General features: G+C 36.9%; 1 protein-coding gene across 12 annotated transcripts in view; it reads right to left on the bottom strand.

Moving 5' to 3' along the window:
* The window catches only part of CLOCK (clock circadian regulator), a 142,496-nt gene that overhangs the window by 13,130 nt on the left and 108,595 nt on the right, over positions 1-20,771 (bottom strand). For 11 of the 12 annotated variants that reach the window (XM_035004951.1, XM_035004943.1, XM_035004952.1 and 8 more), the window contains 6 exons: positions 17,622-17,763; positions 8,325-8,425; positions 7,724-7,813; positions 4,389-4,541; positions 3,315-3,524; positions 2,425-2,630 (listed from right to left, as the gene is read on the bottom strand). In XM_035004951.1, coding sequence (XP_034860842.1) covers positions 2,425-2,630; positions 3,315-3,524; positions 4,389-4,541; positions 7,724-7,813; positions 8,325-8,425; positions 17,622-17,763 — 902 coding nt within the window. The remainder of the gene's footprint in view (positions 1-2,424; positions 2,631-3,314; positions 3,525-4,388; positions 4,542-7,723; positions 7,814-8,324; positions 8,426-17,621; positions 17,764-20,771) is intronic. The other variant, XM_035004950.1, reaches the window with a different exon arrangement.

Here is a 20,771-nt window from a genome sequence, read left to right as displayed (position 1 = left end):
TCATGAATAAAGTTAAAGCTATCATAAGGGATTTTTAAAAACCTCTATGTTTTACAAGAAGATACTTACACTGCAAGTTGTATCTTATAAACATAATTCAAAATTAAATGACCTTCTAGCAGTGAATAAAAGTACCCTCAATTTATAAATTCATTGATATAGAACAGTAACCCACTGTGTTAGAATTCACTAATATTCGCTCCCTCCCCACCTTCCTTCTATTTTAATTAAAAAAATAACAAAAAATGGTAACTGTTCAGGGAACAATATTATTTCTATTTGCCTTTTCTTTAGTGAGTTAGTTTCTAACATTGGCCGTTACAGAGCTATGACTCCACTGTGAATGGAGCACAACATAACTGCAGTTATGAACTGTGTCAAGTACGTAGTGGTGTTAAAGTTAGGAGAAACGCACTTTATTATTTATGTGGTCCATAAGACAAAGTAAATCTATTTTTGAATCCACACCAAATCTTGAAAATAAAATACGCTATTTTATACACTTCAGGACTGAATGCATTATTTAATGCAAAAAATATGTATAGAAGAATTTAAAAATTCACATATGAAGAATAATGCCCAAAGAAAAGTAACATTTACAAAGTAGCTTGGGCACAGAAATACTAAATGCTCATTTATCTGTAATCTTAAAAGAAACTGCCCCAACTGCTCACTGGTTAAATGTGATGAGAATACTTCATCCATCTCTGGCACCAAGAGACATTCTTCAGTCTACTTAATGCTTAACTTTCACTTCTGTGACTTTGTATATACTATTCCCTTTGTTTAGAACACCCTTCTGAGACTCCCTGTCACATGAAAAAGTCTAGCTCTTTAAGACTCAGGCCAAGGACCTCCTCCTCTGTGAAACCTGGCCTTGACCACACTCCTCTCTTCACCTCTTTGCCTCAACCCATAAAACTGCTCACTTCCTTTTTTTAAAGACCTAGGAAGAAGTATTTATCATGCCAAATAATACTGATTTGTTTAACCTTCTACGGCTTACGAGTCTGATTATTCTCTTGGGACAAAGAATGTGCCATACTCACTTAAGTAGGCACTCCAATATTTGCTGAAATATGTATTTTCCCCTCAAAAAAAAAAGAGATCCACAAATAGTTGCTAAGTTGTATCCTCCAAAATGTACATCAGCATTCTAGATTAATGACGCCTTCCTCAGGTTTTAAAAGTAATCCTCTACATTTCTATGGAGCACATTCATAATACCTCCTTTTAGAATTCAGAGCGAAAAGTTGGACTTCACTTGAAGAACTGAGTTCCAAAGAGAAGCAATGAGTTCTCCATGCTCTCATTGCCTCTGTGATCCTGCAGCTTCTTTACTCTCTGGAAATTAATAGGATTTTAATAAAACCTACCAAGCAGTTTGATACAACAAAATTGTATTATAAAAGCAGTAGCCTACTTGTATTGCAGTAAAATAAGTAAAAACTAAAAAATTTTTAAAATACAAGTTTTAAGACCATAGAGATCCTGTAGTTGTTAAAAGCTTCCCAAAATATGAAATAATGGCATTTCTTCAGAATATTTGTTTCTATGTCAGCTATTTGGACTGCCCACTAAAATAAGTCATAAATGGTTGTTTTTCTAGAATGGCCCACAAAAGTTTAGTATACTATAAATTTAAGCACTTGAGTTTTGAAATCAGATACCTAGGCTTAAATTTAGAAACTACTCATCACCCCCTTAACTACCTATAAGCCCCTAACCAAATTACTATAAATTCACTCTTCTTATCTGGGAAATAAAAGACCCAACACATATTTAAGAAAAAAAAGAAAGAAAGAATTAAATGAGATAGTGTATTTTGAGCACCTAGTACAGTACTCAACAAACTCAAGAAAGGTAAGTTACTTTTATTCCATAACCTATATAAACTATGGTAGTATAAACCTTAATCACAGTTACTGGATGAAAACTCATCAACATCTGTATTAAAACAAAGTTTCATAGTCATACAAAGCCTGTCCTAAAACTCCTATAACAGTATGCTATGGATATTGGATTCTATAATATTTGGTAGAACATTTTTGGACAGGAATTCTTTTACTATAACGTCCTTAAACAATGGACATATTCTGCATTTTTCTTTTCCTATTTGAGAGAGCGAGAAAGAGAAAAAAAGCAAGAGAGAGCACAAGCAGGGAGGAGAGGGAGAAGCAGGCTCCGCACTGAGCAGGGAGCCCAATGTGGGGCTCAATCCCAGGACCCTGAGATCACGACCTAAGCAGAAGGCAGATGCTTAACCAACTGAGCCACCCAGACACCCTTCTGCATTTTTATTTCTAATTCAAGAATGCTGGCGGGAGTTAGCTACAAACTAAAATCATATTTTTAAAAATCAAATTACTGTTTAATTAATCAATTTTTACAGCTTTGGAATGACTACCGAAATATGACAACCACCTGATCTGTCTGTCCTGAGTGAACGTAGTTACTGCAGCACTCTGGGTACTGTTCTGTGGCATGCTAGACGGAATCTGGACCATGCTTCCAGCTGCCGGCTGCGAGATCACCATAGTGTTATACAGTGGGGCTGTGAGAGTGCTCTGTGTCTGACTGGGAAGAGATGTTTGTTGACTGTGCCCACTCAGTACATTTTGTTGACTCTGCTAGAAAATAGAAGATATGACAGATGAATTAAATGAAAAAAATTTTTTTCAGGAAATATGCATCCACTATTCATCACTCTAATAGTTGACATGACCAAAAAAGAAGCAGGACATTACTCTGGGAGAAATCTAACTACAAAGGAAAAAGATTTATAGTAATTGCGAATGAATTAGTCTTCAATATATTGCTGGAATATAAGCTATGAACTTTAGAACTTCTGTTAAATGCCCAAAGTGAGTGACTGACATTAGACATCTTTATAGATTTCACTTGAAGTCTTGGGATTTACAGTCACTGATATATACCAATTACCTGCATCAAATTTCCTGAAATTTACATGAAATTTCCTAGAATACTGATTAAACTATCACTATTGTTAACAGTTTATTCTTCACATATAGTAACATGTTTCCTGGTCAGTCTCTTTTGTAAGTCAAACCTTTTACCATACAGAAGTACTCTGCATGTTCATTTTAAATGAACTGCAAAATTTTTAAATGTCGGGATACTGAAAGCATTTATAACATCAGCAATTTAACAATTTTGCACAAAATATTTTAATGGTCACCCTCAAAACTAAACTTCTGATTATTACTATTCAAGGTTAAAATATGGAATTTTCTACAATAGTATACATTTCAATCACTCAACACTCCAGAGCCCACCGCACTTAATACTGTTACCTGACTTGATGTACTCTGTAAAGTCTGCTGTGGTATCATATGCTGAGTTGTGCCAATGTGTCCAGTATTCATTCCACTTTGAATTTGGTTAGTTTGAACGACCTGTCCCTGCATATTTATAGGTGTGAGTTGCTGGATGTTAGATGAATTTCCAGAAGAAAGTTGAACAGAACCAAAACTCAAACCAGGGGTTGACTGTTGTAAAAACATCTTTAAAAATAAAGATTACATTAAAATGAGCTTTGTAGATTAAAAATGAAGAAGAATGAGAGCAATTTAAAAAAAGAAAGCAAAAACAAGCTACAAATTAAGTTTAAAAAGCAAGTAACAGGATGGCTAAGTCATTCTGAGTGAACAATTAGCAATAAACAATTACTGGATAAAATATAATTCTTATTTGTTCTTCCAGTCATCCTAACCTTATCATGTTTCCAACTGTCAGAAAAAGGGTGATAAATTTCAAAACCTCTACTTGTTTGAGTATTTTACATGTTGGGCATTGTTTGTTCTACCAGCTAGCATTACTCAAACTCAAGTGCTACTCAAAGGTCTGTGGACTGGCAGTTCTGCATCACTCATTGTTTATAATGTATGGATTAGATAGAAGTAGCTTTTTTTTCTTTTTCACTTAAAGTTTCCCTTCTCCAAAATCTTAGTCTCTTCTGAGAGATATAATTTTAGTGGCCCCGTCCACTGATCAAATAAGACTAATTCGAATCATATCTACTGGAAGTTTACTAAAACAATGATTGATGATTGATTTATAAACTCTGTACCTACATATACCTAAAAGTCTATAATAAAATACTGTATTATCGGTTTAAGTTTACTAAAAATTAGACTGCTAAAAGAGGACTCTAATCTGGAGAAACAAGGATGTTGATGGAAATACTCTTAGGAATGAATCAGACTGTAAATGCAATCATACTGAGTAGGTAATCAATGAGTATTTACTGAACTAAACTGATGAAATGTTATCTCTTGCTTCTCATTTTTAATTAAGAAAAGTCAATTTTCCTAAGAAACCAAAATGTGAACAACATATTTTGCTTGTATTCAAATATAATAGCTTACCTGCAGCCCTTGACCATGGACCATTTGAAGTTGTTCTTGAATTTTTCTTAGTTCTTCTTGTTGTCGATGAATATTTGCCTCTATCATCCGTGTCCGTTGCTCTAATTGGTCTTTTAGATGCTGCATGGCTCCTAATTGAGCTGAAAACTGAAACTGAAGTACCATGTATGGGAAAAGTGTAACATATTTTAGAATCACTTTACTCTTCATAATTATGCAATGTGAAAAATAAGCAGTATATATCATGAGCTAAGAATGTTATGCCAGTTTTCAATGTATTGCCTCTCAGCTCCTAATTCACCCACCTTTGCTTGGCTTTGTGCTACTGGAGCTGGACCCTATAAATATTTCTCCTTTGTCAGCAGACACAAACTTAGTCATGTCAGTAGATGGAGCTGGAGGGATACTGCAAAAGGAGGTGGCTTTCTAGCAAGTCTTACTGGCATCCTTATGGGAAGCTCCCCTGCAAATTTGGCTGGTACCCCAGCAGGTGGCTTCCTGCTCTCCAGCCCTGGTCTGTGGCACCTCAGTGAACCTCTCTCTCATTCAGTGGCTGCAGCCACATCAGCTCCAATGGGAACTGAGTTTCAACCTGGCCTGGAGGAAGAAGAGTTTAGGAGGGTTGGAGTTTTCCAAGTTGTTCCCTCTTTGCATACTATACTCTCCCTCTCACAGTTAGTGGATGCTCTCTAATGCCATTATCCCTGTTATTATTTAGGATTCCCTGTTAATAACTTTATTATTACCCCTATTTCAAATTTCTGATATTACTTCTGACTTCTGACCAGATCTTGACTGATTTCAAGTACACACTGGCATTCGAAGACCAGAGCTCAGTTGGTTAAGCCTGCAACTCTTGATTTTGGCTCAGGTCATAGTCTCCAGGTCCTGAGATTGAGCCCTGCATCAGGCTCTGCACTCAACACAAAGTCTGCTTGAGATTCTCTTTCTCTCTCTCCCTCTGCCCCACCCCTGCCCGCTTGCTCTCTCTAAAATAAATAACAACAATAACAACAAAAAGACCAGAGCTTATATTGTGGCTCTACCATTTCCTAGAACAAGGTACTTAATTTCTATCATTTAATAAATGAAAAAGTAGCCTGCTCCTAGAGTTATTCATATCAAATTCTGTCATCCTTAGAATGTCTTCTTTGTACACATCATTAGAAGGTTATAAAAATCTAACAGATAACTAACCATATTTTTACACATATTTTCAACTGAAACTGTTCTCAAACAAGCATGAAATGTAGGCTTTTAAAGACTAAGCAATTATGAATGAATAAATGCATACATGAATGAAAACAGTTATTCTACTTCCAGCATTTTCAATCTTATTTCACAGTTTCACTTGAGTCATAAATAGCTTCTATTTACTACTGCTTGAAATTTAGCCACACTTAGTGATTCATTACTTAAGTGTATACATGCTCATTTAATTATTCCATGAATATTTAGCACAGGATATAGTATAGCAGAAAGAATTCCAATTTATTGGAAATGTGTCTTAATCTTAAAATAGTCCTACAGGGGCGCCTGGGTGGCTCAGTCAATTAAGTGTCTGCCTTTGGCTCAGGTCAAGATCCCAGGATTCTGGGACTGAGCCCCACACTGGGTTCCCTGCTCAGCAGGGAGTCTGCTTTTCCCACTGTCTCTGCTCCTCCCTGCAACTCATAATCTCTCTCAAATAAATAAAATCTAAAAAAAAAAAAAAAAAAAGTCTCCTATAGTGAACTGCATCTAAAAGTGAGCAATGCCCTCCCAAAAGCTTTTTTTCTCTATCTTCAAAAGTTGTGTTGAGGATACTGAATATAACCTTTCAAAAAGTATAGAACTCTGACTTCTGAAGTTAACAATCATCAGATCATATATTAGATTACACTAAGTATGAGAAAACATTACAAATTTTGTACCTCAGCTCCCTCATGTCCTTAAAAAATATTCAAAGTGTTGTATTTTATCCTAACAAAAGTTATTTATACCTTTGGGTAAATATTACATTGTCATCACTTAAAGGATTTCTACTAAATGCAAATAACAGATACAAACACAGAAGGCAGAATAACAGGAAATAAAATTATAGAACTAAGAGCCAAGTATTTGGCTTTATCACTCAATGAAATATGAGATCTGAATACTTACTAACATTTTTGACATATGTTAATTTCATGAAAATATCCCTTTAAAATGTTAATACTCATTCGGTATCTTGAGATTAGTGAACTAATAATTGAAAGTATGTCTAATATTTACATTAAAAGATCTGTTAACCTTCAGAACAAATGTTGATAAAAACTATTACAACTACAGGTAATATTTAAGCACCTTACGTGATCATTTGTTGCTGGAAGTAAAGATTATGATGTTTGGGTAATTTACAACGTTGTCAATATACTTGTACAGGTGTCATATAATGGCTAAAATTATATATGTATAATTTAAATAATAACCATATAAGACAAAGGTATTTTTAGAAAACCATTTTTACCTATTGTTAACTATCATATTTGAAATACTGCTAAGTCAAGGTATACTGAACTAAACAAAACAGTTTGGATTATTTTTACCACTACCTAGTATTTTTTAATGTGTTTGAGGCTCTGACTGAATGCAGAGTCATAAATTCCAAGTTGGGAAGTTATAATCAAAAGTAACTTAGTGTCACTTTTGTTAACACCTCTCCTTTCTCCTGCTAATTTCTGTATTTAGGACTCAGCCCAAGCAACAATTCTTCCAGAAAGTTTTCCTTCACTTAGGCTGAACTAGGGGCCCATCTAAACTGCTCACATATCAGCCTATATACATTGAGCCTAAATACCTTGAGCACAGACTATATAATACCGCATTGTAGTTCTAGGTCATTCCTTCTAGATGTAATAAAGTCTCATAGTTTACATGTATTTGTATTGCCGGCACCTGTAATAATTCAAGTATCTCAATAAATGTCCCATATATGAATGAATGAATATATGAATAAAATTACTTGATTCTTCCAATATTCACAGGAAGAACAAAAAGAAGAGCTATATTTCATCTTTAATAGCTTTCTGTCTGCAGTGTCTCTCAGTGGGGGTGTTATAGCATATAAACCGGGATAATTCTTTGTTGTGCAAAACTGTCATGCATCCTGAAAGACAACTAGCATCCCTGGCCCTTGCCTATTAAGGGCCAGTGATACTCCACAATCACTGACAATCAAAAATATCCCCCAGAGATTATAAATGCCAACAGGTGAGATTCACCGCACTAAAAGTATGTATTTTTAAAAATCTCTATTAGCTTAAAACAATTTATCATTTTAAAATACTCAACTCAAACAAACAAACAAAAAATACCTGGGACATGCCTTGTGGAATTGGTAAATTTGCAGCTTGAGACATCGCTGGCTGTGTTAACAATTGACCAACAGACTGGGAATTTATGGACTAGGAAGCAAAATAAAAAATAACACTGGAGTGATGATTATCCCCAACCATAAGTACTTCCACCAGAAATTCCACCATGGTATCTTTATAACTGAACTACAATTTGCCTCATAACATTTTTAGCTGAGTACAGGCAGGCATGTCTCCCCCTCTACACTGGATATGCCTTATTCCCTACTTATCCTTTTATCTTCGAAGTCATCAGCCACATTACCTTGCATGGGCTCTCAATAAAAGCTAAATGGACATAACTGAAAGTGACTGGTACTTGAAATTGGATATGAAATGGCTCTAAATTAATAACTTTCCTTAATTAAAAGAAATATCTAACATTTTACCTGAAAAATAATCAAAAGGAATATGTCTGAGAACTATTTCACAAAATTATCAACAGCTATTTTGATCTTTATAGAAAGGGGTAATGAATTAATGAATTTTTAAAGATTTACATGATTTTCCCCCCCTTTTAATAAATCTTTATTCAGAAGAATACTACCTAGATAAAGTTTACCTGACTACTAAATGATGCCCTCCTTGGCGCCATCTTTTCATGAGCTGGTAAATGTGGTCTGGGAGGAGTGCTAGTGTCCGTTGGGATCTTTGTTGGTGTTGCTGAGGTTCGTCAACAAAAATGAAATAGTGTTAGTACTTTGTAAAATATAATTTGCAAAGATTAATCTCAAAATGGATTTCAATGAATAAAAATAATCTTTCAATTATTTTTCTAAATTATTTCATAAAAGTGAAGTCTATGACAATAAGAGGATTCATTTTAATTCTTTCTTAAGGACAAAGAAAATATCTGAAATAAGAAAACTTCAAATTTAAAAGTGGTTACTACTCCTAGAGATCAATAGTAAAAAAAAACCTAATAACTCAATTTAAAAATGGCCTACGGACTTGAAAAGACATTTCTCCAAGAAGATACACAAATGGCCACTTAGAATATGAAAAAAATGTTCAAGGTCACTCATCATCAGGGAAATGCAAATCAAAACCACAATGAGACACAACTTCACACCTGACAAGATGGCTATTATCAAAAAAACAAGAAGTGTTGCTGAGAATGTAAAGAAATTGGAACCGTTCCACACAAAATTGGTACGGATATGAAATGGTGTAGCCACCGTGGGAAACCATAACGGAGGTTTCTAAAAAAATTAAAAATAGAAGTCCAATGCGCTATCCATTGCGCCACGGAGCCACCTTAAAAAAATTAAAAATAGAATTACCACATGTGATCCAGCAATTCCACTTCTGGGTATTTATCCAAAAGAATTGAAATCAGGATCTCAGAGAGATATTAGCACTACTATGTTCACTACAGCACTATTCTTAATATCCAAGATGTGGAACAACCAAAATGTCTACTGACAGATGAATGGAAAAACAAAATGTGGTAATATGTATACAATGAAATACTATTCCACCTTTAAAAAGAATGAAATTTTGTGAGATACAACAACATGGATTAATCCTGAGGACATTATGCTATGTAAAAAAAGCCAATGATGGAAAGACAAGTACTGCATGACTCCCTTATATGAGGTATCTAAAATAGAGAAATTCATTGAATCTGAGTAGACTGGTGATTGACAAGGGCTGGGGAGATAGAGGAAAATAAGGAGTTAATAATCAGTGGGCATAACACTTCCATTAAGTACGACGAAAAAGCTCTAGAGATCTGCACAACAACATTGTACCTATAGCCAACAATGATGTATTGTAAGCTTAAAAATTTAACAGGATAGATCTCATTTGAAGTATTCTTACCACAGTAAAATAAAATGTATAAAAAGAGACATAGCTACAAGGGGAAAACTTTTTCCCCTAATATTTAAGAAATTCTATGTTTAACACTTCTTTAATGGTCTACCCATGGTGTTGAGTGGTTCTAACAACCTCCTTTTTCCTTACACAGATATAATACCCTGGGAAGTGAAACTGCTAAACCCTTTAAACAAAAAAAGGTTACTAATTGAATGATAATTATGCAAGTCTTCATTGAAAATAAGAACTAAAAATAACTTTCAGGAGATAGTCCAAGATAGTGGAGGAGTAGGAAACCTTAGTTTTTGTCTGGCCCCAAGAATTCAGCTAGACAGCTATCAAATCATTCTGGACACCTGTGAACTCAATTGGAGATCTAAGAAAAGAATAGCTGCAACTCTACAAATAGAAAAGCGACCACTTTCTGTAAGATAGGAGGTGCAGAGAAGTGAATCTGAGGCCATATGTCTGAAGATTAACTGCGGGGGAGGGAGCCTCCATAAGCTGGATACTGGAAAGTGACATAGCAGTGGAGCGCAAAATCAGAACTTTTAGAAGTCTGCTCAGGTGAGAGATGTCCCTGCATGAAAGGTGCTCAGGTGGCAAAGCAGGGCAGAAAACTAAGTGAGACAGTGTGGTCTCAGGATCCCCAGGGTCACAGGAAGACTGGGAGTGCCTGAGTGCGGCCGAGTTCCCAGGCATCAGAGCAGGGAAGCCGGCTGTAATCACTGAGCCCAGGAATTGGTTCCCAGCTTGTTGTGCTATATACTACAAACCGGGGCACAGCAGAACCCCCGCAAGACCCCACCCCCACCCCAGGAGGATCTGCGTGAGTGTGCGCTGCAGGAGTCTTCAGGGTTTGGAGACTCAAAATGGGGTCACATGACCAAGATAGAAATGCTGGGTCATAGGCCAGGTGAGCACGGAGTGCAGCCGGAGACAAGAGAGACCGTAGTGATTGACTGCTTTTCCCTGAGGGTGCACTGAGGAGTGGGGCGCCGAGTTCTTGGCTCCGCTGGACATTGGGAAGCTGCCATTACAGCGCGGAAACCCTTCAGGGAATAAAAGCCACAGGGAGCAATCAGGTGCAGGTTACTTAGCCTGGCCCCCTGGCAAGGACAGTGCAATTCCTCCTGGGGCAAAGACACTTGAGAATCAACGCAACATGCCCCTCCCCCAGAAGATCAGCAAGACCAAGTTTACCGTTCATAGAGAACTGCAAAACTCAAGCACTAGGAGAAAATAGTTTATAGAATTAAAGGTCTTTTCCCCATGATTCTTTCGTCTTTCAATTTTAATTTTTTCCTCTGTTTTCAACCAATTTCTTACTTTATGAACTTTTTAAAAATTTTTTAATTTTCACTTTTACATTTTATCCTTCCATTGTACTTAATTTTATTTTTGTATATATATAAAAGTTTTTCTCTTTGCAATTTTGGGTTGCAATTTCTTTTAACAAACAGACCAAAATACACCCAAAATCTAGTGTATGGCTCTGTTCTCTTCACCTGTCTGATCATATTCTTTTTCTTTTTTTTTTGTTAAAGTCTTTAATTTTCATCTTTACAGTTACATTCTATCCTTTCAATGTATTTAATTTTATTTTTGTATAAGGTTTTCTTTCTTTACAATAACGAAATGTAGTTTCCTTTTAACAAACTGACCAAAATACACTCAGGATATAGTGTATTGCTCTGTTCTGTTCTGTTCACCTGTTTACATTCCTTTGTTTTTTGTCTTTTAATTTTCAATTTTACAGTTACACTCTATCCTTTCATTGTACTTAATTTTTGTACATATGGTTTTTTTTTTTCTTTACAATTTTGGGATCTGGTTTTCTAACAAACAGACCAAAATACACACAGCATCCAGTGTGTTGCTCTTTTCTGTTCACCTGTCTGATTACAGTATTTTTTTTTTTTTAATTCAGTTTTGGGTCTTTTCTGATTTGTTTAGTGTATATTTCTCTGGAGTCATTGTTGCCATTTTAGTATTTTGTTCTCTCATTCACCTACTCTCTGGATAGAATGACAAGATCGAAAAACTCACCTCAAAAAAGAGAACAACAGGCAGTACTGACTACCAGGGACCTAATCAGTATGGATATAAAAGTAAGATGTCAGAAATACAGTTCAGAATAACGATTATAAAGATACTATCTGGGCTTGAAAAAAACATAGAAGACACTAGAGAATCTCCTTCTAGATAAATAAAAAAACTAAATCCCTTTCTGGAGAAATAAAAGAACTAAAATCTAATCAAGTCAAAATAAAAAAGGCTATTAATGAGATGCAATAAAAAATGGAGGCAATAACTGCTAGGATAAATGAGGCAGAAGAGAATAAATGATACAGAAGACAAAATGATCAAGTATAAAGAAGCTGAGAAAGAGATAAACAACTACTGGATCATGAGGGGAGAATTCAAGAGGTAAATGATACCATAAAATGAAATAATATTAGAATAACTGGGATCCCAGAAGAAGAAGATGGGGTGCAGAGGGGCACAGAAGGTATAATGGAGCAAATTATAGTGGAGAACAGGGCAGATACAATAGATTGGCAGCAGACCTATCCACAGAGACCTGACAGGCCAGAAAGAACTGGCATAATACATTCAGGGTGCAAAATGAGAAAAATATGCAGCCAAGAATACATTATCCAGCTAGGATGTCATTCAAAATAGAAGGAGAGATAAAAAGCTTCCAGAACAAACAGAAACTAAAAGAATTTGTGATCATTAAACCAGCCCTGCAAGAAAAATTAGAAGGGATCCTTTGAGCGAAGACAGAACTCAAAAGTAACATAGACCACAAAGGAACAGAGATACAGTAACAGTAACTTTATAGGTAATAAAATGGCACTAAATTTGTATCTTTCAATAGTTACTCTGAAGGTAAATGGGCTAAATGCCCCAATCAAAAGACATATAGGGTATCAGACTGGATAAAAAAGCAAAACCCATGGATATGCTGTCTGCAAGAGACTCATTTTAGAGCCAAAGACACCTCCAGATTGAAAGTAGGGGGAGGGGTGTAAAACCATTTATCATGCTAATGGACATCAAAAGAAAGCTGGGGTGGCAATCCTTATATGAGACAAATTAGATTTTAAACCAAAGACTGTAATAAAAGATGAGAAAGGAGACTGTATCATACTTAAAGGGTCTATCCAACAAGAGCTAACAACTGTAAATATTTATGCCCTTAACATGGGAGCAGCCAATTATAGAAGCCAATTAATAACAAAATCAAAGAAACACATCAACAATAATACAATAATAGTAGGGGATTTTAACACCCCCCTCACTGAAATGGACAGATCATCTAAGCAAAAGATCAACAAGGAAACAAGGGCTTTGAATGACACACACACTGGACCAGATGGACTTCACCGATATATTCAGAGCATTCCATCCTAAAGCAACAGAATACACATTCTTCTCGAGTGCACATGGAACATTCTCTAGAATCGATCATATCCTGGGTCACAAATCAGGTCTCCACCAGAACCAAAAGACTGAGATCATTCCCTGTATATTTTCGGACCACAATGCTTTGAAACTGGAACTCAACCACAAGAGGAAAGTTGGAAAGAACTCAAATACATGGAGGCTAACGACCATCCCACTAAAGAATGAATGGGTCAACCAGGAAATTAAAAAAGAATTTAAAAAAATTCATGGAAACAAATGAAAATGAAAACCCAACTGTTTGAAATCTTTGGGATGCAGCAAAGACAGTCCTAAGAGGAAAGTATATAGAAATACAAGCCTTTCTCAAGAAACAAGAAAGGTCTCAAATACACAACCCAGGGGCACCTGGGTGGCTCAGTCATTAAGTGTCTACCTTCGGTTCAGGTCATGATCCCAGGGTCCTGGGATCCAGCCCCACACATCAGGCTCCCTGCTCCACAGGAAGCCTGCTTCTCCCTCTCCCACTCCCCCTACTTGTGTTCCCTCTCTCGCTGTGTCTCTGTCAAATAAATAAATAAAATCTTAAAAAAAAAAAAATACACAACCCAACCCTACACCTAAAGGAGCTGGAGAAAGAACAGCAAATAATGCGTAAACACAGCAGGAGGAGAGAAATAATAAAGATTGAGCAGAAATCAATGAAACAGAAACCAAAAGAACAGTAGAACAGACCAACGAAACTAGGAGCTGGTTCTGTGAAAGAATTAATAAGACTGATAAACCCCTGGCCAGACTTACCCAAAAGAAAAGAGTAAGGACCCAAAGAAACCATGAATGAAAGAGAAGAGATTACAACAAACACCGAGGAAATACAAACAATTATAAGAACATATCATGAGCAACTATATGCCAACAAATCAGACAATCTGGAAGAAATGGATGCATTCCCAGAGACGTATAAACTACCAAAACTGAAACAGAAAGAAACAGAAAACCTGAACGGACCCATAACCAGCAAGGAAATCAAAGCAGTAATCAAAAATCTCCCAACACACGAGAGTCCAGGGCTGGATGGCTTCCCAGAGGAACTCTACCAAACATTTAAAGAAGAATTAATACCTATTCTGAAGATGTTTCAAAAAATCAAAATGGAAGAAGGAAAACTTCCAAACTCTTTCTATGAGGCCAGCATTACCTTGATCCCAAAACCAACAAAGACCCCACCAAAAGGGAGAATTACAGACCAATATCCCCGATGAACATGGATGCCAAAAATCTCACCAAGATACTAGGCAATAGGATCCAATAGTACATTAAAAGGATTATTCACCACCACCAAGTGGGATTTATTCCTGAGCTGCAAGGTTGGTTCAACATCTGCAAATCAATCAATGTGATACACCACATTAATAAAAGAAAGGACAAGAACCATATGATCCTCTCAATAGATGCAGAAAAAGCATTGGACAAAGTACTGCATCCTTTCTTGATTAAAACTCTTCACAGTGTAGGGACAGAGGCAACATACTTCAATATCATAAAAGCCATATGCAAAAGCCCACAGCGAATATCATTCTCAATGGGGAAAAACTGAGCGCTTTTCCCTTAAGGTCAGGAACACGGCACGGATGTCCACTCTCACCACTGTTGTTCAGCATAGTACTAGAAATCCTAGCCTCAGCAATCAGACAACAACAATGCCTTTTATTCAGAAATAAAAGGCATCTGAAATTGGCAAAGAAGTCAAACTCTCACTCTTCACAGATGACATGATACTCTGTGGAAAACCCAAAAGACTCCACCCCAAAATTGCCAGAACTCATACAGGAATTCAGCAAAGTGGCAGGATATAAAATCGATGCTCGGAAATCAGTTGCAGCATCTCTATACACCAAAAATGAGACTGAAGAAAGAATTTAAGGAGTCAATCCCATTTACAATTGCACCAAAAACCGTAAGATACCTAGGAATAAACCTAACCCAAGAGGCAAAGGAATGTACTCAGAAACTATAGAAAACTCATGAAAGAAATTGAGGAAGACACAATGAAATGGAAAAACATTCCATGCTCATGGATTAGAAGGACAAATATTGTTAAAATGTCTATGCTACCTAGAGCAATCTACACATTCAATGCAATCAATATCAAAATACCATCAACTTTTTTCACAGAGCTGGAATAAATAATCCTAAAATTTGTATGGAACCATAAAAGACCCCAAATAGCCAAAGGAATGTTGAAAAAGAAAACCAAAGCTGGTGGTATCACAATTCCAGACTTCAAGCTCTATTACAAAGGTAAAATCATCAAGACAGTATGTTACTTGCACAAAAACAGACACAGAGATCAATGGAACAGAATAGAGACCCCAGAAATGGACCCTCAACTCTATGGTCAACTAATCTTCAACAAGGCAGGAAAGAATATCCAATGGAAAAAAGTCTCTTCAACAAATGGTGTTGGACAGCCACATGCAGAAGAATGAAACTGCACCATTTTCTTACACCATACACAAAAATAGACTCAAAATGGACGAAAGACCTAAATGAGAGACAGGAATGTATCAAACTCCTACAACAGAACATAGGCAGCAACCTCTGTGAGCTCAGCCACAGCAACTTCTTGCTAGACATGTCTCCAAAGGCAAAGAAAACAAAGGCAAAAATGAAATATTGGGACTTCATCAAGATAAAAAGCTTTTGCACAACAAAGGAAACAGTCGACAAAATCAAAAGACAGAATGGGAGAAATTATTTCCAAATGTCTTATTAGGTAAAGGGTTGTCTCCAAAATCGATAAAGAACTTATCAAACTCAACACCCAAAGAACAAATAATCCAATCAAGAAATGGGCAGAAGACATGAACAGACATTTCTCCAAAGAAGAGATCAAATGGCTAACAGACACATGAAAAAGTGCTCCACATCACTTGGCATCAGGGAAATCCAAATCAAAACCACAATGAGATACCACCTCACACACTAGTCAGAATGGCTAAAATTAACAAGTCAGGAAATGACAGATGTTGGTGAGGATGTGGAAAAAGGGGAATCCTCTTACAATGTTGGTGGGCATGCAAGGTGGTGCAGCCACTCTGAGGTTCCTCAAAAAGTTGAAAATAGAGCGACCCTACAACCCAGCAATTGCACTACTGGTTATTTACTTCAAAGATACAAAGGTAGTGATCCAAAGGGGCACCAGCACCCCAATGTTTATAGCAGCAATGTCCCCAATAGCCACATTATGGAAAGAACCCAGATGTCCACTGACAGATGAATGGATAAAGAAGGGGTGGTATATATATATACAATAGAATACCACTCAGCCATCAAGTAAAATTGAAATCTTGCCATTTGCAATGATGTGGATGGAACTAGAGGGTATTATGCTAAAGCAAAATAAGTCAATCAGAGAAAGACAATTATCATATGATCTCACCCATGTGTGGAATTTAAGAAACAAGGCATAGGATCATAGGGAAGAGAGGAAAAAATAAAACAAGACAAAATCAGAGAGAGACAAACCGTAAGAGACTCTTAATCATAGGAAACAAACTGAGAGTTGCTGGGGGGGATGGGGGTGGGCAGATGGGATAACTGGGTGATGGACATTAAGGAGGGCATGGATGTAATGAGCACTGGGTACTGACCTCTACCTCTGAAACTAATAATACATTATGTTAATTAACTTAATTTAAATAAAAATTACAAAAACAATAAATAAATGTTTGATAGAATTTAAAAAATTAGCATTGTTGCAAAGGAAATAAAAACTAATCTGGAAAAAAGAAAACTTTCAGGAAGCAACCTTAAAATGGGCACCTGGGTGACTCAGTTTTAGTTAAGCATCTGCCTTCTGCTCAGATCATGATCTCAGGGTCCTGGGATCAAGCCACTCATCAGGCTCCCTGCTCAGTGGGGAATCTGCTTCTCCATCTCCCTCTGCCCCCGCCCCCTCCAACTGGCTCGCTCCCTTTCTCTCTCTCAAATAAAATCTTAAAAAAAAAAAAGCCAGCTTAAAGAACATACTGGTTCTACCGTAAAAAGGGAATAAACAGTTTTTTTTTTTTTAAGGGATGATTAAAAGCAACTTAATAATACCAACACTACTACCTAAATATTTTATACACTACTTTATAAACTTAATTCTTTGTTAAATGTGAGCAACATGGCTTTTGCTCATTGGAAAGGTTAGTATATTTCAGAAATGTAAAAATTTATCATTTTGAAGTAGCATTTCACCCATCTTCCCACCCACCTCCCCTCTGGCAACGAACCATTCTGTTTTCTGTATTTAAGAGTCTGGTTTTTTGTCTTTTTCTTTGTTCATTTGTTTCTTAAATTGGTGAAGGGGATTAAGAGTACACTTATCATCGTGATGAGCACTATGTATAGAATTGTTAAGTCATTATATTGTACACCTGACGCTAACGCTGTATGTTATACTTCAACTAAAAAAAATAAAAAACTTAAAAACAGTGTTTCTAACTTTTTAAAGTAAGCAGTACTATAGTAAACCTTTTCATGTAAAAAAATAAAGTAGCATTTGATGAAAAATGCTGACACCAGTAACATAATTTAGAAGCACTCTCGAGAGAAAGTGCTTTCAAGCTAGGATACTCACAGGAAGGGTCTGAGACTGCTGTGTGAGATGATTTTCTTGAACTCCGGGAGGAAGCAGAAGGTGTTGGGCTGTGATCAAACCTTTCCAAGGCTTCCTTGAGACTGACTGTGTTTATACGATTATCAGACCCAGAATCTTGGCTCTAAGGAGACAGAGTAAAATAAATGTTTTCTTGTGGTTCAGTTCAGAGATCCCAAATTAGCGATATAGCCTGCTAACCCTTCTTCCCCAAAATCAGTTTTAACCCACAACAAGGCAAAGGTACCTGTGTAATATTTACCTGTATAATATTAGGTAAGGAAATAAAAATTTCTTTTCTATAGCCAGAAAACGTTGGCTTCATTCTCTATTTACAGAAACAGATGCAAAAAAATGAAGCTGGACTCTTAGTTTATACCATATACAAAAATTAAGTCAAATGGATCAAAGACCTAAACCTAAGAACTAAAACTATAGAACTTTTAGAAGAAACGGGGAAAAGCTTTATGACACTGGATCGGGCAATGACTTCTTGGATGTGACACTGAAAGCACAGGCAGCAAAAGTGCAGCAAACACTATAAACAGTGGAAAGGCAGCCCACAGGATGGGAGATAACATTTGCAAACCGCGTATCTGATAAGGGATTAACGCCCAGAATATATAAAGAATCCAATTTAAAAACAGACAAAGGTCTTGCATATATAAATGGCCAATAAAACACATTGAAAACATCCTCAATGTCAGTAATCATTAGGGAAATGCATATCAAAGCTATGAGATACACCACTTCAAACCCATCAGGATGATTATTACTTAAAACAAAAAAAAAAACCAGAAAAATCACCAGTGTTGACAAGGACAAATTGGAACTTTTGTACACTCCTGGTAGGAATATAAAATAGTGAACCTACTATAGAAAACAGTATGATGGTTCCTCAAAAAATTAAATATAAAATTACTACATGATCCAGTAATTCCATTTCTAGGTAAATACTCAAAAGAATTGAAAGCAGAGACTCAAACAAGCATTTGTACGCCCATGTTCATAGCAGCATGATTCACAATAGCCAAAAGATGTATGCAACCCAAGTGTCCATCACTTGATGAATGGATAAACAAAATGTGGTATAACCATACAATGGAATATTACTATAGTATCCATAATCAGCAAAATCTCCTACTCTCAACCTCACCTCTGAACATCCATTTGCTGGCTTGCTCTAAAATCCAGATGTCTCCTGAAAATACCACTTCCTTACAGGTCTTTTAAGTGGTGGCTATTTTCTATCTCACAACCTTCAGAGCCCTGCAAAGTCCTTCTACTGCTCTTTCCAGAACTTTTCCCTTTCCTCTTTCCCAAAACTCACAGCCAGAATCTCACATTATCACTATATGACTATCTCTCCTTGTTATAACAAGTCGTCTACTGACCTTGTAGCCACTCCTCACTAAGCACCTGAATTCAAATTTCTGCTCCTGGCTCAGTCCTCACTAATTCTTACTTCCATAATTACCAATATCAGTACCAATTCACATGTTCAACATCATGACTTCTCTCTTCCTTGATGCCTTGATCTTGATTTCCACCTGTCCTCACTCATTCTTAGTCATACCCTAGACTTTGTCATGACCAGTAAGAATAAACCTTCCATAATCTCAATTTCAAACACTTTCCTCTCTGAGCATTTTCCATATTTCCTCCTCATTTCTCTTTAGTCTCCCAACTCCAATAATCCTTTAGTAGAACATAAAAATACACTGATTCTACCACATTTTCACAATCACTCTCTCATTTTATGTCTTCTCTCCCTTCTTTACCCAGCTTAAATTCATGGTTAATCATAACCACACCCTTGTGGGTATCATCAACTATCCTGCTCCTATCTCCCTTCACCACACTACCTTGGAAAAATCCCAATGCTCGTTAAACCAAATTTTTAATCTATTCAGAACATGGCTGAAGAAATACAACATGGTGACTGTTCTCTCTTTAAATTAATGGCCAAGAACCTCAAGCGGGCCCTTAATCCTTCCTGCTAGACTAGAATTACCTTGTCTGTTCACTTTCCTACTTTCCTAGAAAACAATTTAATCCTTGCTCCCCTCTTCTCAAACCTCCAACAAGTCCTCTCCTAACCCCACTCTTACTGGTTACTCTGCTTCCTGTTTCACTAGAGAGTGCTGCTGTAAGCTCCTATCATTATATCAGTCTACCTAGCAGCATCTGTACTCATATACTCTGCCTTTCTTCATGTCACCACAGATCAGGGATCAGCAGACACTCTCTGTGATGGTCAGAGAGTCGATACCATAGACGTTGAGGGCCACACACTCTCTGCTACAATTATTCAACTCTGCTGTTGCAGCACAAGAGCAACCACAGGCTATATATAAACAATTGAGTGTGTCACAAACATTATCCTTCTTTGGATTTTTTTCAATCACTTAAAAACATGTGGAAAACATATTTTTAGCTTGTGGGGGTTACAAAACCAGGCAGAGGACCAGATTTGGCCTAAAGCTCACAGTTTGCCAAACTCCTCTGTCACTGAATAATTTTTCCACTAGCTAAGCCCTATCTGTCCACTATGGACAGGGTCCCATCCTCTCTCATCTGTTCAAGAACACTGCTCTAGCATTTCTACCTCTATCTCTATCAGTAATTCTTCTCTTTCCAACAGACCTTTCTCATCAGTATACAAACATGCTATAATTTCTCCCACCTTCAAAAGCAAAAACTTCTTTTAAGCCTACTTCTTCCTACTACTGCACCACTCCACTCTTTTTTGTAGGAAAACCTTCCCTACTCGCTGTCTCTAATTCCCCTTGTCGGATGTGATGTGAGGGTGATCTGGCTGTGACATCTGTCACCCCATTGATCGCCAGGGTTGATTCAGCTGATCTGGCTGGCTAGGCGGGTGTCCCCTTCCTCCCTCACCGCTCCATGTGCGTCCCTCCCAAAGCTGCGCACTCGGTCGAAGCGGACGGCCTTCCCCGATAGAGGAGGACCGTTCTTCGGTCAAGGGTATACGAGTAGCTGCGCTCCCCTGCTAGAACCTCCAAACAAGCTCTAATTCCCCTTGTCCCAGAAAATTCTCTCTTAAGCCCACCCTAATCAGGCTTTCACTCATATTACTATTCCATCCAATCTGCTCTTATTGATCAACAA

This window comes from Mirounga leonina, unplaced genomic scaffold, assembly GCF_011800145.1.
Source record: "Mirounga leonina isolate KUSES-001 unplaced genomic scaffold, KU_Mleo_1.0 Mir_129, whole genome shotgun sequence".
Lineage (NCBI taxonomy): Eukaryota > Metazoa > Chordata > Mammalia > Carnivora > Phocidae > Mirounga > Mirounga leonina.
This window is presented reverse-complemented; position numbering and strand designations above follow the sequence as displayed.